At 36.4% G+C, this 26,996-nt stretch overlaps 1 protein-coding gene across 6 annotated transcripts in view; it reads right to left on the bottom strand.

The window, feature by feature from the left end:
• The window catches only part of LOC131078912 (uncharacterized), a 273,049-nt gene extending 251,027 nt beyond the window's left edge, over positions 1 to 22,022 (bottom strand). For 3 of the 6 annotated variants that reach the window (XM_058016743.2, XM_058016749.2, XM_058016746.2), the window contains exons 1-2: positions 21,668 to 22,021; positions 18,671 to 19,887 (exon numbers count right to left, since the gene is read on the bottom strand). In XM_058016743.2, coding sequence (XP_057872726.1) covers positions 18,671 to 19,509 — 839 coding nt within the window. In that variant the 5' untranslated portion in view covers positions 19,510 to 19,887; positions 21,668 to 22,021. Of the gene's footprint in view, positions 1 to 18,670; positions 19,888 to 21,172; positions 21,398 to 21,667 lie in introns of those variants that run through there. The other 3 variants (XM_058016747.2, XM_058016745.2, XM_058016744.2) reach the window with 3 other exon arrangements.
• Between the last annotated feature and the right edge of the window lie 4,974 nt (positions 22,023 to 26,996).

Genomic DNA, 26,996 nt, shown 5'->3' with positions numbered 1-26,996 from the left:
GTTCACCATTCCATATGATGTAAGTATTTACTAACCCATGTATGTGTTCATTGATTCTTAAGTTTATTAATGATTAGATGAAGTTACTTTAAGCATGTTATTGTTAAAGATAAATTATATTATTAGAATTGTCAATTTGAGCACAACAGGTTAATCCCAATTTGGAGCATTACATAGGTTGTAGCAAGCAACAAAATCCAAAAGGCTCTCACTTCAGCACAACACCTTCAATAGGAACTCCCCTTACCAAAGGGTTGTTTCTAATCAATGCCTTCACTATTCTTTTTGCAATTCAGATGAGATGACCTTGAACTTATTAGATATAGTTTTGGAGGAAAAAGGCCTTGCAAGTGCTAGAGCTCTATGCACTTGAGCCTCCATTGTTGTAGACTTGGAAACCAGATTGAGCTCACACTTTTCAAACATTGTAGAATTCCACTAAATTTTGAGTAAGCGTATCCCCAATGAGATGGTCCATCTTGTATCAAAATGTGATTCAGGAACTACAATTGGAAATTTTTGGCCCCATACTCCTACAACGCTGAAGAGATTACCAAACTTGGCATTCTGCTAGGGCCTTTTTTTGTCAGAACCTAGCTTTATATGTTAATAATCAAAGGGTTACTTTAAGGAATGGAGGGGTTGGAAATTTCACGTGCCTTCATCAACCCATATTTTTCCAACAATGGCATGGTAAGAACCAAACGTCACTCCAAGCAAGGTAAAATTTTTACCTATTCACCCTTGCCATTTCAATGCCCTTTAACCTTGCAATGAGAGCAATAGTTAGATTCTAACATACTTAAATCAGATGACTTCTTACCTCCATTGAGCATGTCTTACCTTTCTCTTCTTCCTTGGAGAATGTCTTCTTTTCTTCTCAACTTTTCTATGGAACATACGTTCTTAGTGGTATTTGTCTTGTGCATTATCCTACAATGATTACTTCTATAACTAGTACAAGGAACAAGACACCTATACTTATGTGAAATGTTGCCTTCTTGCAACTCAAACAAAAGATGGACTTGTTGCCTTTTGTATTCCTTATTTGATTTTTCACTTGCTTTCTTGCCTCTTGCTTAGGCTCAATTAGTGGTTAAGTAGGTGGACTGTAATCTCCCAATTTCTTTTTGCATCTTTTCCACCTTTCCCATTTGAAAGTGCTCACCTTTTTGAAGACTCCTCCTTGTCCTAGTAGGTATTGTCTTACTCTCTACCTTTATTGTTTCTCATGGTTTGGAAACAGCCTACAATAATGTTGAGGCTTCAAAAATATAATGCTGCATTCTTAGCTTCCTTGGGCTGTCCTCTATTTCTACATGGTGTACATTCCTTATTTGAACATTCACCAATTTCAATGCTTTGATATACAAGACACTCATACTAAAGTTTTTTCTCAATGATAATTTGGTTAGGGTAGTCCTTGACCTTCCTTGCCAAGTCCCCTTCCATCATTGCACATTTGTGCTTGCAACTTGTAGCCCATACCCTCAGTATGCTCTTCAAACTTACCAATGGAATTATCAAAATTTATCTTTTGAAACAAAACATATTCAAGGGTGCATTCTTTGCAAACCTCATAAATATTTGTTCCATTGGAGTAGAAGCTATTCCGCTTGCCTTTCTAGACTCCTCCCTTTTCTTCTCCCTCAAGTTTGAGCTTTGATATCAATTCATCTTTTCCCTACTAGCTTACAACTCTTCAATTCTCTCTTCTCAGCAATGCAGTTATAAAGAAATTTATCCTCTACTGCCAACTCCTCATAGGATCCTTCAAAATCCTTAAGCTTCTTCTTTAGTCACATTTTCATGGTGAACCATGCAACCAACAACTCCTTCTATACCTTGTTAAAGATCTGAAAATATGATTATATAGTCTCCTATGTGTCATCAAAATTCCTACAAGCCTCAAGGAACTTTCTGCTCTGATACCAATTCATTCATGTTTACTACAAAACTATGCTTATGTAAATTAACATTCAAATAATTTTCAATCCATACTACACTACTTAAATTTCCATTCAAATGCTAGTGAAATTTGAGAATGCAATCTAATAAGAAATAAGCAACGCCATAAAATACACCATTTTTTATCCTAGAAACCTATGAAGAGAAAAAACATAGTTCCACGGAGTTTCCTGATGGGGGACAAAGGGCCTAAGTTTGGGGACAGCAAAGGGGGTGGCGAGGTGGATGCATATACTACTTGAAAAATTAGTTATAAAAAGATTGTGCAAGGAATAAGTATAAGAATTGCAACTGAAAATTTGGCATATTATATAAAGTTTACACTATTAAACTATGTCACTGCATTCAGTGATTATCTGCCTTTAGGTTCGAAATTTGCCGAACTCAAAAACCTTGTTTGAAATTCGCCAAAATTCAGATGACATTCGTACGGAAAAAGTGGATGACGTGTTTCAAAAAGACATATTTTAAACTCGCATCTTTTAGGTTTGTCTTTTTTTTTAATAAATAGCACGCCAAACTTCAGATGAACGCACAACAATCGATCAATTTGTAGCTTACAGTGGATTTTTGTTTTAGTTTTTATAGTCAATTGCACTTTAGGGTTGATTTGTTGCACCCTAGAAGCTTTGTCCGCCATTGATTTGTTTTAGTTTTTACAGTCAAATGCACTTTAGCATTGATATGTTGCCCGTGGAAGCTCTGTGCATCTCCAAAGCCGCTATCGCCGTCACCGTCACTGAAGTCGTTGCGAAAGCTCTGTTCAGCGTTGTCTGCCAAGCTCTGGTATCAGAGCGGATTTAAGCAAGATTGTGATCAGAATTGTTTAAGCAGCAAAATATTCTTCTCTTCTTCCCATCTTAGGGTATTTATCTTAGCATCGAAAATGGTGAACGGACTCAAGGTTGAAGATAGACTTGATGGTGCCTGTAACTTCACCTCTTGGAAGTTTAGAGTTCTTATTGCATTGGAAGAAAATGATATTCTCGAGTTCGTGGAGAGCGAGGTGTCTGAACCTTCCGATGAGACTGAGAAAACACAATGGAGGAAGAATGGCACAAAGGCCAAGAAGATATTGATTGATTCCATGAAGGATCACCTTGTGCCTATTATCTCCAAGTTGAAGACAGCTAGAGAAATGTTCAAAACTTTGGAGGGATTGTATGAGATAAATAACACCAGCAGAGCTCTTGCTTTAAGGCAACAACTTCATCACATCAAGATGGCTAAAGGAGATTCAATCATCTCCTTCTTCATCAAGATTATTGAATTGAAGGATCAACTATATGCCATTGGTGATATAGTTGAAGATAGGGACTTAGTCACATGTTGGCACTTAACGTTCTTCCTCAATCTTGGGAGCCTTTTATCCAAGGTATCAATGGAAGATCTAAACTACCAAATTTTGATCGCCTTAGAACAGATTGCATTCAAGAGGAATCCAGGTTGGCAGCAAGAGGTATTGGTTATAGCTCTCACAATGAAGACAATCATGTTCTCGCTGCTCAAACTTCAAAGAGAAAAGGAAGAGAAGGGAGAAAAGGAAATTTCTAGAGGAATAGAGTCAAGAAATTTAGAATAGGACTTGTAATTCTTGAATAATTCAAGAATAGAGACAATAAATCAGATGTTGCTCCTGAATCAAAGAAGAAGAAGGATCTCTCTCATATTCAGTGCTTCAGAAGTGACAAGTATGGTCACTATGCTAGAGATTGTGCAACAAGACCAAAGCATCATGCCTCTACTGCGGATGTGGATGATGTCTCTCCTCAGAAGGAATCAAGAGATAACTCAAGTGGATTTCTATTCATCTCTGCCCTATCAACCAATGTTCCATCCGATTGTAACACATGGTTGATTGATAGTGGCGCTTCACACCACATTACAGGTTATAAAGAACATCTTTCAAATTTAGTAGAAAGAGAAACTCATCTTCAAGTGATAATCGGAGATGATGCTTGCTATTCAATAAAAGGTGTTGGAGCCTGTTGGTTGAAAATTTTGTACACCTCAACAACTGTACAAAATTGAGGATTTCAGCCACAGCATGTGAGTAAACACTCTCCTAATTCTAAGGGAAGGCTCCCCCTATCTAAACTAATTTGATATGGATGGGACAACAGTTTTCCTCCTTCTTTCAAGAAAAACTATATTCTTCTCTCTTCCCAGAAAAGAATAGCAACTGAAAACAAATATCAGCAATAACTTGTACAATAAAATGAGAGAGAGGAAATGAAGTTTCATGAAAGCCCAAAGACTTTTGTCACTTCCTCCAGGACGGGAAAACAATATCAAGCACAAAGTCTTGAATATCTACAATCCTATCTACCCTTTTATGATGATAACTTTCAGAAACAAATGCAGTGTAAAGCAGCACAAAGTCCGCAAATATAATGCACTTTAAAACTACTCTATATGAGAATTATCACAAAGACAAAGTCTTGAAACACTTCTCAACTCAAATTATAACTTTTTAAACTAATTCCACCACTAATAGCTGCAACACAAAGTCTGCAATTATATGAAGTGAAGTTCTTTTCAGCAGCCTTCCACAATCTCAAGTAAGCACCAAGATATATCCCAAAATGACATGAGAACACAAAGAGAACAAAGCAAGATTTCAACACAAAGTCTGAAATTTCTCACTTCTTTATATTGCTCAAAGATGGCAAATTTACAACTATAAAGCTCAAAATCTTTATGAGAAGAAAATTCTGCAGAGTTTTCTTGCTTTCCAAAAAGATAAAAGATACAATAGACCCCCTCAAGTATTTATAGGAGAGAAGCCTTGAGAAAAAGACGGGAGAATTCCAACTAACTTGGACTTTTTTAACAACTAACTAAGACTTATTCAAAATTACAAGTCCTATCCTAAATTGGCTTGTAATTGGTTTACTTGTAATTACAAAAATGCAAGTGATGAGGTAACTTGCAATTACAAAATTGTTTTTACAAGTAAACTTGGCAAAAACAAAACTACAATTGTAAAATTAAAACTAAGTGTCAAAGACACTTATGCAGCAACACGATTGGCCATGTATTCTTCAAATTTCTGGATGATTCCTCGCAACTCATCAAGATTTGGCTCATGGATATTCTTAGCAACAATGACCGTTTTGATAACAATATCACAGCAACTAAGAATTGTGGTTCTATGTTTTTCTAGAACAATTTGAACTTCTTCCAGAAAGACTTGGTATTTCACCAAAGCTTGAATTGATGCAACTGAAAACTATTCTGCTTCAATTTCCTGATGAATCTTTCTGCTCAAATCAGAAAGAACTTCTTCTGAAAACAACTCCTCATCCTGACTTATGATCTTGCAAGAGATTTTCTCAAAACGAGAAACAATATCTTGCACCATTTCCATGCGCAATTTCAAGGCATCATCAATCTCTTGAATGAGTTCTTTCAAAACAAGGGATTTATTCTCTAGAAGTTCTGCAAATTCTATATACATGACCCTGGTAGGAATAATGCTATTCTCTTGTAGAACATCCAATTTTTCTTTTGGTAACCTACGGTAAACTTTTAAGTTGCTTTCAACCTTTTCCCGATCCTATTTGAACGCTTCAGAAGTCTGGTTCAATTTCACCTTGGTCATTTCCAACTTGACCATTACCTAGAATGTCTCCTTCAAGACCTGAGCACATAGATTAGAAATCTGATCTACCCAAGAATCCAGTGCTTGCACTTTCAGAGCAGCTCATTCAATTTCTTGGACTGATTCTTTTGCATTGAAAGAAGTTGAAGGATTGGTCCCTTCTTCGGAAGACTTGGTGATTTGCTGAATTACTGAGATAAGCTGCAAATTCTCCTCTCACAGCTTGTCTTTCTTCGTCAGAAGTTCATCATACCATTGCACTAATGAAGTCACCGAATGTTGAGAATCATGCATGACAACTGCATGTGTTTGTTTACCTAGTTCCACCCTTGTGATTCTGTAGTCAGAAGCTTGCATCTCTTCATGCAGCTTTTCCACAATTGATTCAACAATTTCTGCAACTTTCATCCTGTTGCTATCAACTGTCACTCTCGAAACTGTCTTAACTCTTTTAGTAGCCTTGGATTTGGATTATTTAAGCTGCTGAAAATCAAAGATATCAGGAGAAATTTCCTACTTTCTTTTAGGAGTGAAAGAGCTTAGCCATGGAGGTAAAGCCATTGACTCCACCTCAGAAACAACTAGAGGTGATGAAGAAGCAGGTTTTGTTTGAACTACAATTGTCACCCTGGGAGAAGTTTCTCTTTGAACAGCAACTATCGCCTGCTCAGTAACCAAAGGATGTCATAATTGCATCATAAAATTCTCAAAATTGATAGCAGAAGTATCAATTTCTGTCAACGACAAGATGGGCAAAGAGACGTATGCAGGATTCTCCTCGAAGACGTTTGACAAGTCCTCATGTGAGTGACTTAGAGATGGCTCTAAAGCTGAAATTGGAACAACACTCTGAGCAAACGCACTCAATGGAACAGGAGCAATGTGGATGGTGGAAAAAGAATCCACATCTGTGTCAAAAGGAGACATAGGTAAATCCAAAGGAATTTGAGGAGGAACTTCATGAGGTGACTCCGAAGTTGTGGACCTAGGAGCATCATCTTCTTGTTGTTCTTCCTCTGGATCTTCAGAATCAAAAACCTGAATATGAAGCTGAGGTTTCTCTTTCCCTCTGTTGATTTTATGGTAGTGCACGTTAACCACAGGCAAACATCAAATCTGTTGCCTTCCCAACCATAGACGATAAGCTCTTATCGTCACCTCCGAGCACACTACATGTCCTTCATGTTATTGAATTCATGTCTATTGATGCAATCATGACCTTGCATATATATGAATCAATACCTCTTAATAGACCTCAAGTTGGCCATATACTTTTCACACCAAGGATAGGGTCAGACCTATATATTACAAGTTGCATATGAGTCTCCCTTAGTTGCAAGTTACATTTAACTAAATCACAAGTTAAACACAAGTGGTTCACCCAAATAGGGCCTACCAAAAATTAGACTCATACAACTAAGATAACCAAATGCCAAGGCTGACAGGCCACTTGGCATTTTGTGCACTAGATCGGCCCTAGAAGGGATCCCGACCTAGCTACACAACAACACTCCCTCTTAGCTAGGGAGGATTCCTTCTGAATAACCAAGTCACATAGTGACTACCACCATGGCTACTCCCATGAATAATACGTTCACCATAGGTACTCCCATGAATAATACGTTCACCATAGCTAATCCCAGAGGGTGAACAAGTACATCATGGAATTTCTTCCATTATACCTACCATACCTACTCGCAAAGGGTGGGCTCACCATGCCTACTCGCAGAGGATGGAAGAGAGCTTTCACCTCAACCTTCTCCCAGAGAAGGGTGCATTACCACCATGCCTACTCGCAGAGGATGGAAAGAGGGCTCTAACCTCAGACTTCTCCCAGAGAAGAATGCATCTCCACAATGCCTACTCGTAGAGGGTGGAACGAGGGCTTTCACCTCAAACTTCTCCCAGAGAAGAATGCATTAACAAGGGAAATTGGAGAAATTGGAGTACTTGTGATTTTATTTATTCACTAAAGATGAACCAATTAGGGTCAAAGAAAGCAAAGAACTTGGTGTACATCCATAGCTCACTTTGTTGACTCTCTCATGTAGAGCCTAGTTATAAGGAGGGTCCAACAAAACGGGACCAAATTTCACCTGATGGAGAAGTTGAAGCCATGGTGGATGAAGTGGTTGAAGCAGATGGCCTTAGTAATTTACCCCCAATTCTACTACCAACAAAGGAACCTGAGCTTGAAAGTGATGAGTATTTGGAGAGAACCATAGCTAAGGACCTAAATCTAGATGACATAGAACTAGAAATATAGATGATAGATTTCTTATTTTTGTTTTTTGTTTGTGTATCAACCTATCAAGATATCAACATTTGTGAATCTCAATATGCAATAGCTAATATCAAATATGTAGTGTGAACTCTGACTCTTTCACACAATGACAACTATCATTTGTGTGTTTAAACTTTAAAATTTAAAAATGTTAAATTTTACCAATGTTATTGTTTTAAAAGTTCAATGTCATGATATTTTGAGATTTAATGTAACAAATTTATAAATTATTAAATTATATTTTTTTTAAATGATGTCTCCAAGTACCCCATCTCCTATTTTTCAAAAAAAGACGTATTAGTACCGATACTAGTCTCATGTACCAATACCAATACCAGTCTCCTAGCAACCTTGGATTTTTGACCTCGCCACCAACACCAAAAGAGTATGTGAAAAAAAAAATCTATTTTGAGACTTGGCATTCTCCCAAGATGAAAGACCTCTCCAAGAAGTGTAGAGTTTCCAAAAGCATTCAAATAGACCAAAAAAGGGACATTACAATTTCTTTGGTGTCAATCGTTGTTGCCCACAAACTGTCCAAAATTAGAAATTTGTTTTGCAAGGGAGTGGTGTCAAATAGGTGTTTGAAAGCAATTCTTGACTTTTGTAATCCGCAGCCATGAGTTTGGTTAAATGTGTTTTGGGTGAAGATGGCCTTTGTTCTCATGATTTTGGTTGCAACAAAGCCATGATTCAGGAGGATTTTGTGTAAATTATGATTGAAGGTGGCAGCAAAGGCAATTAGGTCTTGGATGCCTATCTATCTACTTTTTGAAGGGTATTCCTCTGACCCTACGTAGCCAAATGGATTGTCAATGTCAACTCGTGAGGATGCCAAGCTCTTGGTGTCCAAGTATCATTTTATTTCCTTGCTAAAGGAGGTCCACTTTTCTAAGGTTACTTATGGGCAATGGTGAAAAATCTTTGGATGGCTCATGCTAAAGGCACCATAGAGGGTGCTAATTAATATAACTTTCCTACCTTGAAGGCAATTTGGTACATGGAGGTTGCTTATGGGGTCAATTTCCCTCAACTGGTTGTGCCTATGGAGGTTTCAGAGGCTCACTCAAAGGGTTCGAACTTCCATTTTTTGTGGTGGTGGTGGCAGTTGAGTGCGACTCCTCTAGGTAGTTGATGGCAAGATGTGCTTCTTTGTCTTTCCCTGTGCCCTTTGTTGGTTGATCTTTACTTTTTTTGGTTCTCGTAGTCTTTTGGTCGTATGTTTCTCAATGTTAATTTTTCTCTTTGTATGGTTGGCTTGGTCTCTATGGCTTTTTGTTGGTTTTGTATCTCACTTGTATATCAAAAGAATAATAAAATACGCATTACATATTAAATTGTATATAAATATAAAATAATAATACAATATAATATTAAAAAAATATAAATAAATAAATCCCATGAAAACTTACAATATTATTTAACAAAAATATATAAATAAATCCTATGAAAACTACAATATAACAAATATGTATAAATAAAGCGGAGGATCCCATGAAGTCAATTGGTTTCTATGCAGTATTGCCAAATGCAAAGTAGAAGAGCCTTTGTCAAGACAATGCTTTGTTAAGGGTGTTCCTTCTAAGGAGATGCTATAATCCAAAGTAAGAGAACCCAGTTCACAAGCTCATATGGTGAAGAGAAATAGGGCTTGACAATTAAATAAATGGTTTCTCCTTAAGCTGATCCATGCACATTTAAGGGGTGCCCTAGACACCATAGGTACCTCTCAAATGTACTCAAGTGGGTGTGCCTAGGGCTACCAAGGTCCACACTTGAACCTAGACTCATTAGGGCCAAGTATGGAGGCCAATTCCTATGTCTCTACTAACCTAGATAGCAACATTCCCATCATGAGTATTTGTACACCCAATGTTGGGTTGAATGACCTTAACTACTCTCTTTGAAAGCAAAAAATGGAAGATCTATTTCATTCCAAAAGCTTTTTGAGCATTGTGAAGTAAACAAAAATTCCTAAATTCAAGAACTACTTAGAATGAGAGAGATGAGAAGTATCTTTTAGTAGAATTCAACAAGGCTAGTGGGAATGCAAAGCTGAGAGAACTACTACCAATTCCTCAAAATATAGTCATGGAAAGAAGCCTAGTTGAACACAATGAATAATTAGACCAAACTAGTGATGTGCCTAATAAAGATCCTTCCCACATTATAGATTGTACATCAAGTATCTAAGATCTTGGGTACCAAAGGTGACAAATGCTAAGAATTCCTGCCAATTAGTTATTAACAGCATTCTTATACTTTGTCCCTAAATGAAATTGATATGTAAGATGTCCACTTCAAATGTCAATATTCCTAAAACTTACATGGAGTATTCAAGAAGTGATTAGTGGTTAATACTTAAAATGTTTTATTATCAAGAAGTTAGTTACACCATTGCTTGAGTGCTTGTATCAGACATTAGCTACCATACATTAGGAAGTTAATTGCAATTCAAAGTATATGCCATATCATAGAGTTCCACAAGTCAAAAGCATGTACCAATAGCATGATAAGAATGGTCGTTCAAGAGTGATGCCATGTGAAATTTATCTCAGAGTTGGTCAATTTGGTAGCCTCCTCCCTTTCATTGTGCATAGTCCGAACAACAAGATTTCCAAGGACTCATGCTCTATAAAAGTCCCCAAGGTTTAATGTGATGTCCCCTTCTAGTTGACATTTGTCAGTTGAGTAGATTAGCCTATCACTGACCCTTGTAGGCTGATGACGTTGAGTAGAGGGTCCTCCAGAGTTTGATTCACCACCTTCAGAACAAGCACTCCAGGTCTGGTCTTCGTTTGACGTCTCCAGGACTCCGTTTGAAATACTTTCTATTTTTAGCAGTCCTGCTATTTATAGCCAGTACATTGGGCAAGGACAGATTATGGTTTGACAGTCTCCAGTTCAGACGGCAGGCATTTCTGATGAATACTTAGAGAGATATTAATATTTAATTATTTTTAATTAAATATTAAATGGCAAACTTTAATGTTTTAATGTTTTAAAAGTCACTTTAAGTTATAACTTAAGGAAGGGTCTATTTCTCATCAGATGGGGCCAGTTTTTATATTAAATGGAAGATGATTTATTTTTTGACACTTCAATAGTCAAAAATAAATAATAAAAGTTAAAACATCATTAAAGGCCAAATCGCACCTTTCTTGGGAATCGCGCCAACCCTGAATGGAGAAGATTAAAGAAGATTTTAGGTCTTCTTTTCATTATGCTAAGTTTTGATATTTTTTGTTTGGAGCTCTGAGAGGAGTTTTGGCCAAGGGTTTCAGCAGAAGATTCTTCTGCAGTGATCAGAGGTATCGGTACAGGAAAACGTGGGATTCTTGTACAACAGCATCAGAGGCTGTGAAATATCAGTTGATCTTGCTCTTACAGTTGGTTTCATTCAGGGACCAAGTTTGTGCTTATTAGTCAGAGAGGCATCGTTGTTTATCAGTATTTTGTTGCTGCAGCAAACAAGGAAACAAAGATACCCAAAGGAGATTTTTTTTTTTGATGGCTGTACGGCTGCCTGAGGAGTAGCGCCAATCACCTAAGGGGCTGCGATTTGCATGTTGGAAGGATCCAAAAAATAAATAAAAATAAGGAGAAGGTGTGCCTAGCCTAGAGTCATCCATTGAGCTACCATGCAAGCTGTTTGGGTCAGTCTGGAGTGAGTTATAGCATGCTGTCATAATGGACTGTGTATGACCAGCAAGGAAGAAATAAGGGTTTCCAAAAATTCTTGGTATTTTTTAGTTCCTATCTTTTATTGTCTGTTTATGTATTGAGGGTAAATAAAGGTTGAATACATGTAATAAGGGTTTGATCAGTTTATTACTGAATTAGAATTGATTTCTAGCATTTCCCTATAGTTGCTTTTTGTGCTTAAGTTTGTCAAAATTATATTTGTTGTTACAAATTTGCAAAGAACACACTTGAAACGCAACAGGTTCAGTTAAACGTCAGTTGTCTCAGTTGAGGGCCTTTTAAGGTTCTTACAGTGGTATCAGAGCTAAATCCTGCCATCCTAAGGGTTTAGCAATTACATGCAGTCGCAGGAAACGGGTTCGCACAGGTATTACACACGCAGCAGTTCCTTTCATGAAGGAGAATAGAGTTTTAACAGGCAGTCAGATACCATGGGTAAAAGGCATACAGGCAGTCCAACCAAAGGTCACAGAGCTAAGGATGAGGAGACGAGAATTCTTTAGGACTATGGCCACTGGGCAGCAGCAGGTTGCTCAGGCTTTACAGGCACTCACCACCATGATGGAGCGTATGAATCCTCCAAACCGAAACAATCAAGAACCAAAGGACAATAGGAGTGTAGCCAATATTCCTAGACCTCACAGGGTAGCTACACGCACAGTTGACAGGCCTTCAAGGTCTAATTTCTTGGCAGAAGAACCTGAGGATATTGCCAGAGCTGAGGCAGAGCCTGTCTTTGTTGATAATGTTATGACGGTACATGATGAGTGGAGTCTTCTTCCACCTGATGTGAGGCAGAATCTGAATTTTGATCAGTTCATGAGGCAAAAACGGGAGGTAGAGAGAAACAAGCAAGAGAGGAGGCCTCGTTTCCAACATAGAGATCTTGAGTTTGCCACAAGCAAGCTCACCCTACCTTATTATGATGGCAGCGGTGCAGTTACAGCTAGATCTTGGATCCATAAACTGGATACATACTTCACACTGAGACCCATGATTGAAAGGGATGCAATTAAGTTTGCAACCTTACACTTGGACGGTACTGCACAAGTGGTGGCATAATGGACTCATCCCTCTCCAACATGATGAGATTACCACCTACCAAGAGTTCGCTGATTTGTTAGTAGAGAGGTTTGATAAGAAAGACCCTGAGTCATACTTCTGGGAGTTAGCACAGCTGAAACAAACAGGGAACTTGGAGGTGTATGTTTCAGAGTTTTTGAAGTTGTCATGCATGGTAAATAACATGTCAAATCAATGATGAGTAGTTTTGTTTATAGAGGGACTCATGGAGCCTTTGAGAGGCTGGGTAAAGGCATTTGATCCCCCAACACTTCTACTCGCCATTAAAAAGGCACGGAGTATGGATGTGACAGCCACTTAAAATAAATTTGGGACAAAGAGGTCAACATCTTTCAAAGATAATAGGAATTTCAGCAAAGGGAAAGAAAAATCAGACTTTAGAAATGATTACAAGCCAAAGCCAGCAGCCCCTCCCTTAGATCGGGAGACACTTAACGATTTAAGGCAAAAGAAACTCTGTTTTTATTGCAAAGGTCCATATGATGCCAACCATGACTGTCCTTTGAGGCCTAAGGGCAGGGCAAACAAAGGCATATTATGAAGATTCTGAATCTGATCATGAAGGTCAGCCTGCTGGTTATGAGAATTTAGAGGCTGAAGATGACACACAAGGTCCTCCGAGACTCGACAAAATGGATGCAGAAGGCGATGAGCACCTTAAGGAGGCACTTCTCACGAGTATTCAGCAGGAAGGGTCATTTAAAAATGAGAGGAGTACTTGCTCGTCAGAAAGTTATTACATTGCTGGATACCGGAGCCACACATAACTTTATTGATGTCAGGTTGGTGGAGAAGAGAGGAATCCAAACAAAGGAGTTTGAGGGCATTCGTGTGAGGGTGGCAAATGGTTACACTTTAAAGTGTAATAGGATGATCACACAACTCCCATTACGTGTAAACAATTATGAATTCAAGACTGATTTCTATGTGGTTCAAATGGAAGACACAGATTTGGTCCTTGGTATGAAGTGGTTGCATGAACTAGGCAAGTTTACACTTGACTTGCAGGAGATGGAGATGTCTTTCACCATTGATGAGAAAACACATGTGCTGAAAGCGATTAAGGACAGCAATTTCAGAATGATTACACTCAGGCGGATGGAGAGGCTTGTACGCCATGATCAGACTGAGTGGGCAGCAGAGTGTATGATCATGCCCATACAGCAAGATGCTCCAAAAGTTGAATATCATCCGGACATTCAGATATTGAGAACCAAACATAGCAAGGTTTTCAGTGACATACCTTCAGGGAGGCCACCAGATAGGGGTTTTGAGCACATCATTGAGCTAGAGGAGGGAGCGAAGCCAATGATGATTACTCCATATAGACATCCGAAGCACCTGAAAGATGAAATAGAGAAAACCATATAGGAGCTTCTGGCCATGGGACATATTTGGCATAGTAAGTCCCCCTTTGCTTCTTCAGTTGTTTTGGTGAAGAAGAAGGATGGCACATAGCGGATGTGTATTGATTACAGGGTCCTTAATAAGCGGACGATCAAAAACAGATATCCCATTCCGCATATTGATGAGCTCATAGATGAATTACATGGGGCCTGTTATTTTTCAAAGATTGATTTGAGATCAGGCTATCACCAGATCAGTGTTCGTGAGCAGGATATTGAGAAGACTGCTTTTCGTTGTCATTATGGACATTTTGAGTTTGTGGTTATGCCATTCGGGCTAACCAATGCTCCTGCTACTTTCCAGTCCACAATGAACAAAGTCTTCAGACATCAGTTGAGGAAATCAGTATTGGTGTTCTTTGATGATATACTGGTTTACAGTCGTACTTGGGAGGAGCACCTCAGTCACCTAGATACAGTTTTGAGCATTCTGAGCAAGGAGTCCTTGTATGCCAAGGAATCCAAATGTGACCTTGGAATGACTGAGTTATTGTACTTGGGCCATATTATCAGTGCAGGGGGAGTGCGGATGGATCCCGAGAAGATCTATGCTATTGTAGATTGGCCTACTCCAGTGAACCTCACTCAGTTGCGTGGGTTCTTGGGCCTATGTGGTTTATACCGCCGTTTTGTTAACGGTTATTCGCGCCATGCGGCACCTTTGACAGACTTGATGAAAAAGGGTGCCTTCTTATGGACCCCTGAGGCCCATGAGTGTTTTGAGAGGTTCAAGGAGCTCATGACTTCATGTCCAGTACTTGCTACACCTGACTTCTTGAAGTCATTTGAGTTACAATGTGATGCCTCTGGTGAGGGCATTGGGGCGGTGCTTATGCAGGACAAGCACCCTATTGCTTATGAGAGTAGGAAACTCCGTGGACCTGAGAGAATTTACAACATTTATGATAAGGAAATGTTGGCCATAATGCATGCACTGGCCAAGTTTAGACAGTACTTAGTGGGCAGCAAGTTCTGCATTAAGACTGACCACAATAGTTTGAGACATTTCCTTGGGCAGCGTGACTTAAATGACAGGCAACAAAAGTGGGTCAACAAACTTCAGGCTTACAACTTTGATATTTCCTATATCAAAGGCACACAGAATGTAGTTGCAGATGCCTTGTCACGTCGTCCCCACCTAAATTCTATGGTCCAGATAGCAGAGGATTGGCAGCATATTATAGTGGCAGAGTACGCCAAAGATAGTTGGGCTGCAGGTGTGATAGAGGGGTCAGTAGTGGACAGCAGGTATACAGTTGTAAATGAATTGATCATTTACAAGGGGAGAGTGTACTTGATCCCAGGATCGGAGTTGAGGAGTAGGGTACTACGGTTCTGTCATGATGAACCAATAGCAGGACATCCCGGGTTTTTCAAAACCTACAGACAGGTGCGTGAGCGCTTCACGTGGAAAGGGCTCAAGGCAGATGTTCTACAGTATGTTAGAGAGTGCCCTGTTTGTCAGCAGAATAAACAGGAGCATACATACCCTGCTGGTTTACTTCAGCCACTTCCAATTCCTCACAGGAAGTGGGAATGTTTGTCTATGGATTTCATCACAGGGTTACCGAGAGCGCAGGAACGTGATTGCATATTTGTGGCTGTGGATCGTTTGACGAAGTATGCTCACTTCTATCCGATCACCACCACTTATTCAGCTATTCAGGTAGCAGAGTTATTCTTCAGAGAGGTACTCAGATTACATGGGTTGCCTCGGACTATTGTCAGTGATAGGGACATGCGGTTTTTGAGCCACTTTTGGCAGGAGCTTTTCAGACTCTGTGGGACTGATCTTACACCGAGCACCAGTTACCACCCTTCGACTGATGGCCAGACTGAGATAGTTAACAAATGGGTGGAGGGATACCTCAGGAACTATATTTCAGGGCAGCAAAAGGCGTGGGTGAAGTGGATTTACCTCTGTGAGTACTGTTACAATACCACTCACCACATGTCCATTCAGATGACTTCATTTACAGCACTGTACGGGTATGAAACTCCCAGTTTCATTGACTTATTGTTGAGTGACAGTAGGGTGCCTAGTGCGGGAGACATGTTTTATTATCAAGAAGTTAGTTACACCATTGCTTGAGTGCTTGTATCAGACATTGGCTACCATACATTAGGAAGTTAATTGCAATTCAAAGTATGTGCTATATCATAGAGTTCCACAAGTCAAAAGCATGTACCAATAGCATGATAAGAATGGTCGTTCAAGAGTGATGCCATGTGAAATTTATCTCAGAGTTGGTCAATTTGGTAGCCTCCTCCCTTTCATTGTGCATAGTCCGAACAACAAGATTTCCAAGGACTCATGCTCTATAAAAGTCCCCAAGGTTTAATGTGATGTCCCCTTCTAGTTGACATCTGTCAGCTGAGTAGATTAGCCTATCACTAACCCTCGTAGGCTGATGACGTTGGGTAGAGGGTCCTCCAGAGTTTGATTCACCACCTTCAAAGCAAGCACTCCAAGTCTAGTCTTCGTTTGAGGTCTCCAAGACTCCGTTTGAGATACTTTCTATTTTTAGCAGTCCTGCTATTTATAGCCAATAGGTTGGGCAAGCACAGATTATGGTTTGGCAGTCTCCAGTTCAGACGGCAGGCATTTCTGATGAATACTTAGAGAGATATTAATACTTAATTATTTTTAATTAAATATTAAATGGCGAACTTTAATGTTTTAATGTTTTAAAAGTCACTTTAAGTTATAACTTAAGGAAGGGTCTATTTCTCATCAGATGGGGCCAGTTTTTATATTAAATGGAAGATGATTTATTTTTTGACACTTCAATAGTCAAAAATAAATAATAAAAGTTAAAACATCAATAAAGGCCAAATCGCACCTTTCTTGGGAATCGCGCCAACCCTGAATGGAGAAGATTAAAGAAGATTTTAGGTCTTCTTTTCATTATGCTAAGTTTTGATATTTTTTGTTTGGAGCTCTGAGAGGAGTTTTGGCCAAGGGTTTCAGCAGAAGATTCTTCTACAGTGATCAGAGGTATCGGTACAGGAAAACGTGGGATTCTTGTACAACAGCATCAGAGGCTGTGAAATATCAGTTGATCTTGCTCTTACAGTTGGTTTCATTCAGGGACCAAGTTTGTGCTTATTAGTCAGAGAGGCATCGTTGTTTATCAGTATTTTGTTGCTGCAGCAAACAAGGAAACAAAGATACCCAAAGGAGATTTTTTTTTTTGATGGCTGTATGGCTGCCTGGGGAGTAGCACCAATCACCTAAGGGGCTGCGATTTGCATGTTGGAAGGATCCAAAAAATAAATAAAAATAAGGAGAAGGTGCGCCTAGCCTAGAGTCATCCATTGAGCTACCATGCAAGCTGTTTGGGTCAGTCTGGAGTGAGTTATAGCATGCTGTCATAATGGACTGTGTATGACCAGCAAGGAAGAAATAAGGGTTTCCAAAAATTCTTGGTATTTTTCAGTTCCTATCTTTTATTGTCTGTTTATGTATTGAGGGTAAATAAAGGTTGAATACATGTAATAAGGGTTTGATCAGTTTATTACTGAATTAGAATTGATTTCTAGCGTTTCCCTATAGTTGCTTTTTGTGCTTAAGTTTGTCAAAATTATATTTGCTGTTACAAATTTGCAAAGAACACACTTGAAATGCAACAGGTTCAGTTAAACGTCAGTTGTCTCAGTTGAGGACCTTTTAAGGTTCTTACATTTAAATAAACCAATTCAATTACAAAATATAAGGGACTTCCAAAGACGTGTACTCTATATAAGTCCCAAAGGTTTAAAGGAATCATTCCAATCAGAAAACGGAAAGGATATGAATCAAGAACCCAATAATTTAGTCAAATAGTTCTAGTATTATTTTTTTTATTTTCTATAATTGTAAAGGGCTTGCCCAACTCTATACAAAATCAATACAATAGGCTGTCTGAAAGTAAACTCCTTTGTTCTTCAACAAGATCACACGTAAGTAGTTTTACTTTGCTAAGACTGTCAATGTTCAAAAACTTTATAATTTTTTTGTTCAAAGTCATTGTAAAAATAGTTCTCTATCTATAAAGCCATATTAAAAATAAGGAAAAAATAAAAATAAAAAGATTTAAAGCAATCTTGCAAGGCTAGTGAAAAAACAATCGGTAATTTAATAATTTTCAATCCAATAAAAAAAAAAATTCAACGGCTGCCATGCCCACAAAAATTGCAACCACCAATTTTCCCAATATGATAGGTGGGTTCAAAGAGGCTCACACTGGAAATTTCAATATTGTCTATATATGAATTGTGTCAATACAAATTCTACTCATGCCTCGTGATTAACAAGGGAACAAACATATAAAATGAAGTGTTGGGCAGACCTTTAAAGCGACATTAATACATAATTAGTTAGCAATAACCTAAATAAAAACTGTTAAAATAGGCTTTAATGTTCAAACTAAATATCCAAGCCAAAATGAATGCTAGAAAACAACTTGCAAACAGTAAAATGGAGATGCATAACACAAGTTACGAACTTTGGAGTTGGAATTAATGTTTTATATACCACATATATGTCAATTTTTTAAGCTTAGAAAATTAATATTTAAACTGAAATGCAGATTAAAAAAATTGTATGATATAAAAAAATTGTATGATAGAAGAACATACAGTTTTGAAGAGTGGATAATAATGCTGCCTCCTGAACCTCCTCCACCATTAGAGCCCGCATTTCCTCCCTCTGCACTTATGGTTCCATTCACATCTACAATACCTTTTGCGAGGATTATGATGCGTCCCCCTCCTCCACCACCAAGGTCTTTGTCAATTGAAGTAGTCCCACCCCTACTTCCAAAAATCCAAGGTTTATTAAGAGAAGACCAGGCATACACATCTCCACCCCAATTATCTCCCTTTCCTTTAACACAAGAAGCACCTCTCCCTCCATGCCCTCCACCAGCACCTTCAACACCATGTGGAGTCCCACTAGTCTGTTCAGGTGGTGGCCCCCCTAAAGCAGTGGTATTTAAAGTTGAGCTATCTTCCAAAGACACATTTTGGGCATCTACAATTATGGTTCCTGCTACAACAGATGCATGTTGACCTAACTTTAAATCGCCTGAAATATTAATACTAATCTGACAGCCTGCAACTGGACATTTGACAGTGACATGTGATAGGATCTGTAGATTTCCTTGTCCTGAAATGCTGATATCAGTGTGAAAGACCAAACTTGTATTAAGCTGACAAGTAGTGTTTAATGAACCAACCCCTTTCAGAACCCCTTCACAAGACAAAGAATTATCTCCAGACAAAAAAGAATGCTCAATGCCAAGTACACTGTTTCTTCCATTGATATCTAATGGATGCAAAACGCTATGTAGAGCTGCAAATTTTTCTGGGACTACCTCTTCCAGAGAGAAGGAATTGCTAAAATTGTTGCCTGATATAAAAATAAGCAGGCTGAGGAAGAGAAGCCCATAGTGAAACTTCCCAATGCACATGGCCATAATGCCACGCTGAATGCATCACAATTCATGAGGCTAAAGAAAAAAAAATAATGGAAGTTTCCAAATCTTTAGAAAAGTAACTCAGTATACATGTCAGACTAGCTTTACTCAGCCACATACTGTCAAAGTCATTTGAAGAAAACATCAAGGTTCCATTAAGTCAATCCGAGTAATTACAGCTGCGCCATTCTCACATGCATGGTTTCTATCCCGATTTCCCAAGCAGTAAACTAATACAAGCTTAAAAGAAAGTAAGAATATCTCCATCGTTCACCTTAAATCAATAAAATCCTGTGTTCTTCATCAAAGTCATTAACAATGAAATAAATTGTACTGATGAGAATGCCAACCATTATCTGTGTTCTGCAACCCTGTTAACTGCAAAACAATTCATGAATCAAATTATTATGATCTTTCCAGAATTCATACAACTGTCGACACTCAAAAAATTGCAGAAACTCTCAAAAGAGGGGAACAAGCTACTGTAGACAATCAATTGTTTCCACTCTAAATTTTTATCAAAATAATTATAATCTGACAAGCAACCATTGCTATTAGCAAATATATACATTCACAGAAAGTCCCTCAACAACAAAGCTAGCCAACAGAAATCGGTAATTTTACGTTCAAGTATAAATTCCTCTATGACCAGACTACCCAATCTAACTACAGAAATTCACAACATTAAACATATTTTTTGAGACTTTAAACTAATGACAAAAACTTTGAAATTGATTTAGTTGTCATTAATGTGAAGCTTTAACTCAAATTAAATGGAAATGTTGATTAGATTATGAATATCAAAGAGGAAAACACCATAGTAGGCCCTATCTAAAGGAAACTGAAAACTCTGAAATGAGATTTCAAAGGTGGAATGCTTTAGCAATAGAACATAAATGCTTGTCAGTTGATAATAATTACTTGAATCAATGAAAAGATCTATGAATATGGATGACACAGTGTCCAATTCACTTGACTCTAACTAAAGATACAACTTTCTGTTTAGTCAAAATGATGTTGAAGAATAATGCATAAACACAGATCCCATGCCTCGAGGATGACACCGCATGTAGTATAATAATAATTTAGATTAATGTTAAATACAGAACTCGGACATAGAGAGAAAAATTCAGAATCTTAAGATTGGTTGTAAACTCTTCTCTTAAATCATCCTTACAGTGATGGGTATGCTCCGCAAGTTAAAGTTGCAGCAATAATGCATGTCACAGTGGGACAAGGCTGGGTGCAAGTCCCAGTATATATGGCAGAATAGAAATCCAACTTATGCAACCATTAAGCCTAAAAGCGTTCTAGTTTGAATGAGATCTGCACTAGAATGAGGTTGGATGCAAGCCCCAGGTGAATATGGCAGAACAGAGACCTGCCTGACAAATGCCACTCCTAAGCCTGAAGATATTCTAAGTTCGGTGGTGCATTCTTGCAGCGAATTCCAATTAAGCCTAGTAAGTCCTACAGTTCAACAAAAAAAATTATGTGGTATAGTAACTATCTTGCATTGACCTGCTCAATTACCAGCTACCGTGACAAAATAGAATCCCATTCAGACCAACTTACACATAGAGCGCTATGTATGGCCATCTCGATACTCTAAAGAAAGGCATAAACACACTGCTCTCATTGAAGAGTAGAGAATTGAACTTACTGCTGGTATTTCACTCTCTGTACACTAAAAGCTTACATCAGACCACAGTTTTGGCTTCAGTGTCCCGTAGTTTTGGTCTGGCGAACGTTAAAAATATCATTTAAATTCATTCCCAACCCTTTGAACGTGCCTGAATGGACAACGATCTAGGGTTTCAGTAAATCACATACTTCAACTCTTTGAGAATCTTTCAAAAGTTCACATATACAACTCCATTACACCTATCTCCTGGTACACGTAATCACAAATTAAACACTTAATTTACAGTAAAGCTGGAGATCTACAGTAACAGGCACAGGTAAAAACTAGGCCAATTGTTTCCAACTGTTGAGCAACACTGCCTTAACTAATAATCAAATATTCTCTATTCTGTTTGTTGTTTTGAAAATTGAATTGTCCTGAAACCCTATCAAAAGTCAAATGTCAAAGACTGTAACTGCACACGGAACAGTAGAAACTAAGAAAATCGAAAATTAAAATTAAAATTGCTCGCACCTTTAACAGTCGCACTTAAGAAGATCCAACATCGTCAATAATGGCCGAACTGTTCCTTTGACCAAAAAAACAAGCAGTAAAGATCGATCGGTTGAGGAGAAAGGAATAATTGTTACTAGTTGCTTTGGCCTCTGCATTTGGATTCGTCATAAGTGAAGCTTGGCATGATTTCGATTGATTGGTGGGAAGTCTAAACGCCCGACAAAAGAAAAAGAAAAGCCTTTCAACCATATTCATTGCTTACTTTTATCTTGTCTTGACAAACCGCCTCTCTTTCCATTTTCATTTTTTTTTCCTCTGTTCACACTTTTCTTTTAGTATGCTGCCCATGTTCAGACAAGCCAGAAATTAAACAAACGAGAAGATTCGTCAAACAAAATAAAGGTGTTTTATTATCACTTAAATATATGTATTTAATGAATTATTTTAGTGGTGTAATGACAGCAAATGTTGATATTTATCTAAATTATTATAAAAAAATTGATAGATAAAGAAAACAGAGATTTGATTTTTGAAATTGTTTCTTATATATTATATATGTTTAGAAATATATAAATTTTGATTTTATATTAAGTATTTTATTATATTTGATGTGTATTATTATTTTTGGTTTTATTTTTGTATGTGACTTTTAATTTTATGTTTGGAAAAGTTATTATAAAAAAATATCTTTTTTCACTTCTTATTAGATATTGTTTTGATTAAAAAAAAAATTATTTTTACTTTGAAAAGTGTAATAAATCTTATATACTTAAATATTATCTTTTTATAGTTTAATTTGAAGATATTAATATATATTTTTAGAACTTTTTTATCTTTATATTTAAAAATAAATGTCCTTTCTAAATAGTTTTTCTTTCATTTCTCTATTATTAGTTCCTGCCATGGGAGGATACTTATGCATTCATCATGCCTTTAAATTTTTTAACAAAAGCTATTTTAAAAACTATTTATTTATCATTTGATTGGTTTATACTAATTTCTATAGGCATAAAATTTAATTTTGTCCAACAAAAAATATAGATTTTTTATGCACAATCAAATCAACATTAATGTACAATCAAATCAATAGTACAATCATTTCATGCTATATATTACTCTCCTTACATAAAATTTTATTCCCATCAAAAGCTTTACATTGGAGGATGATTTTTTAATTCTATTTCTCTTGCAACTTCCATTATTCCTATAAAAGGTACACCTTGTTTTTACTCTTTGTTTTTACATTATTGGGGGTAATAATTACAGAGAATATGGTCCGTGGGTGGATTCTACCAAATTTAGCTAGAGGACTTTTAATGCATATAGTTTAACTTTAATGTATCAATTTAAGAGACTTTTTGTTCCTGGTGAACGTATTCCCCTCTTCATTGTGGCAAGTGGGTTATGTCATTGAGTTTGTATGCTTATACATTTTTAAAAAATTAAAAATTAAAATTATTTTATTTTATTTTAAAATTTTAAGTGTCTTTCTGTTAGAAAATAAATTTTTTATTGGAAAATAATTTTAAGTGTTGATTGATGGTTTAAAGATGTATTTTAAGAAGCAATTTTATGAAGCAATTAGACAAATAATTTTAATTCTAATAAATCAAATAAGTTGTGCAACAAATGTACAACATTAGATAAGAAAGTGAAAATGCATAACACATCTTATATTGTCAATTCAATGAAATCATATAACATCGAAAAAATATAACAAAAAAATAAATTGTTTGTTTAAGAAGTAATTTATTCAAAAAAAAAATTAACTTTTTAAACTTACATTTTTATAATGGAAATTGAGGGATTAAGAATTCTTGTTTGATATGATATAAATTTTATTTATTTGTAAATAAAGTATAAATATTTAGAAATGTATAGTCTTTTTACAGTAGGTAAGAGAAGGGAAAAATCTAATCATAAAATATTATGACAATTTTTAAATATCATAAATATCTAGTACGGAGGTAGATGCACTTATAAATGTGTAAGGATTAAAAATGCATTTTTCATGTAATTGTACCAATATAAACATGCTTCATAACTAAACTATTCATTATTCTTCAAAGGAGGTGCTTCAACAATTTACAAGTTACATGTAGTTACAGATAACATAATTACCTTGCTCTAACTCTAGAGGCTCAGTAGGGTATGCTAAACTTGAAGGAAAAAAGACCGATATTGTAAACTAATAGTCATGGGCAGCTACGTAATAAACTTGAGTCAACCAATTTTCTAATTGCAACTATCCCAAAGGTTGACCAAATTAACTTCACTGTAGAGAGCAACCTCTTACTTTTGAATATTCACTTTTGTAAAATTCCAATTTGCTAATTGGTCCAATTTGATTCTCTTATAACTTACTATAACTCACTAACTCTTGCATCAAAACTTTTAAATTGCAAGCCCGAGACATTCATAAAATGACATCACCCTATAATATTTTAATAAACAAAAGAATCATGCCCATCCATCATTTTAAGATAACTTATCTGTGACAAAGAGCACTCAAGAGTTCAAAGTCAATATTCTATATGTCATATTGGCTCTTACATCAACAACCTATTTCTTGCACTAGGTCTCAAGTCTCAAGCAATTAACATATCATAAATTCATTGTCATCACGTGTATGCGTTATTTCCCCCTCCCTCTATATCTATCTATATCTTTCTCTATATCTCTCCTTCTCCCTATATACTTATCTATCTTTTTATCTCTTTCTCTCTATCTCTCTCTTGACCTTTATCTCTCCCTCTACCTTTTCCTCTCTATCTCAACTCTCTCTATCACTATATCTCTACCTACTAAAAGGCAGAACTTGACGCTTTGCGTCTCTTGTTTGGTTATGCCACTTTGACTTCTTTTGTGGGGATGTTTTAAATATTTGTTTTAGTATATGAATTTGATTGATTGGTGTTTTTTTTAACCTTGTTCATTATCTCATAAATAGAACTTAACTTTGTGTAGACATTTTATAGTTTCCATTATCAGTCTTTAATGAGTCAAATCTACAAGTGTAGAAATGACCCTAGCCAAGTATGTAATGTGGATTTGACCCTCATGTCAAGATTCAAATTTCAACCATGGCCCAAGACAACTCAATTTCAACCAAATGTGATGTGACAACTCTTGCACCAAAACTTTCTAATTGTGTGCCAAGGTCATGTATAAAAATTACATCACCATTAAGTCATAAGAAATCGTCTAAGACATATTGCTAGTATCAAATATTGCTCCTCATTCTTTGAAATAACTCACTAATAGCATCACGATTCTTAAAATCATTGTTACCCTTGTCATAGCACTACTCTACATCAACATATTTTAGTTGCATTGTCTCTTTGTTAATGAGCTCTAAAACCATAGTTTCACATAGGTGGGTGCATCATCCTTTACACACTTACTTCCAAGTTCATAGATATCCTCATTAATATAGCATCATTTGCATTCATTGTGCTTTGTTTGATTAGTTTTATCAAAATCATTGAATCAACCTAGGGACTTGTCATAAGAAGAAGGTCCTTGCTAAGCAAGCTCCCAAGGATGTTTGTCAATACTACAAGTCCTTTTATAACAAATTTAGGCATTAGGAAAATCTTTATTTATAGGTATTGGAGGTCTATAAATACTAAGGTTCAATTTATGATAAAAGGTCATTTTTCGTAAATTAAATAGATTAGATCTAAAGCCCAAAGTTCACTTATGTGCTGGGAAAGTGACACAAGATGACTCATTATGAAATAAATTAAATATTGTAGTTTTCTATAATTTGTTCATCTCAAATATGGCATCTAGTATCAAATAGTAGTTGAGGCACCTAAATTTTTTTCTACTAGACCCAAGTATCCTATTTGACCAAATAATTATATCACTTAATCAAATCCCCTTCACCTAATGTCTCAATTAGTCCCCTTTTCACGTACAACTTGAGTTGGCCTAGTGGTGGAGAACTTGTACTCTTGAAATAGAGGTCACAAGTTCAAATCCCACAAAGGGGGTAGGGTATGTACACTTTATTGGCTTTGGCCTATTACCTATCAGAAGAAAAAAAATAGTCCCCTTTTCACCACATAATTAAAATGACTTAACTATTAGTTTCACCTATTTTCCACCTCACATGTGAATAAAGGGGTCATAAGTACACTTATCTTTCACATCCCTCATGGTTGCAATATTCTCTCCACCAACTTTTAAAAATAAAGGGGTCCTAAGTACACTTGTTCTTCACATCCCTTATGGTTGCAACAAGTTAATAATTTTGGAAAATGTGTGCTAGCCCTTCACATTTTATAAACCTCCATCATAACCCTTCATTATCTCCTTAATCTTGGGTAAGTCCTCTCATTCATCCTCCACCATTTATCTTTCTATCACAACTCCATCCTCCATTACCTCTCAAAAATCTATTAATTAAAGCACTTTTCATCTTTAATAACTATATGTTGTTAAAATATGTATTTGTGGATGATGAAAATGTGAATTATGAAAATGGGAAACAATTCAATGAAAGTACCAAATTCACACTCAACAATAACTCAATAAAGAGTAAGATTAATGTATGATCGAAAACAATGAACAATTATACCTTCACACAAAATCCCTAGTATTGTTTCATTGGTCTTTTGTATGTGCTTTGATGATTTGATATGTTGATTATTTATTTCGTCAGCATGAGGATAACATTCTTTGGCTATTAAATTGGATTTAGATACATGATAGATATTTTGATATAGATTTGAATGCTTGATGATTAATGAGATATAGTTTTGATTTATAAATTTGGAGGATATTTGATGAATTGCTAAGATTGAATCTAGAAACTGAGTTCATATCCATGATTTGGGAGACTGGTGAGGGGATGTGGCATGCATATAATAAAATTACTAGGGAGTTAACATATTTTATTGATTAGTTAACTAAGTGCATGAGAGATGCGAGGAAAGTCGACTAAGTCAAGAGTGACGATGAGTGAACTGATGTGTTAGATGTGCATGAAGAATTATTAATAGAATTAGATAATTAAAATTATTTAATTCATGTGAATGGTAGGAAATAAATAAAATACAAAATTGATTTATTGTTAGAAGAGAAAATTATTAAAAATAATTAAATAAATTAAGGCAATTTAATTAATTATGGAAGAAATATTAATTGAATGATTAAAAAGTATTTAATTATAGTGGATTAGAAAATAGATGTATGGATTAGGGAAATAAATGAATTAATTGAGTTATTAAAAAATATCTAATCAATGTGGATGAAAATAATTAATTAAATAATTAAAAAATATTTAATCGATGTGGATGGAGGAATTAATTAATTAGATACTTAAATAATTTTTAGTCAC

Source organism: Cryptomeria japonica, chromosome 2, assembly GCF_030272615.1.
Source record: "Cryptomeria japonica chromosome 2, Sugi_1.0, whole genome shotgun sequence".
NCBI lineage: Eukaryota > Viridiplantae > Streptophyta > Pinopsida > Cupressales > Cupressaceae > Cryptomeria > Cryptomeria japonica.
This window is presented reverse-complemented; position numbering and strand designations above follow the sequence as displayed.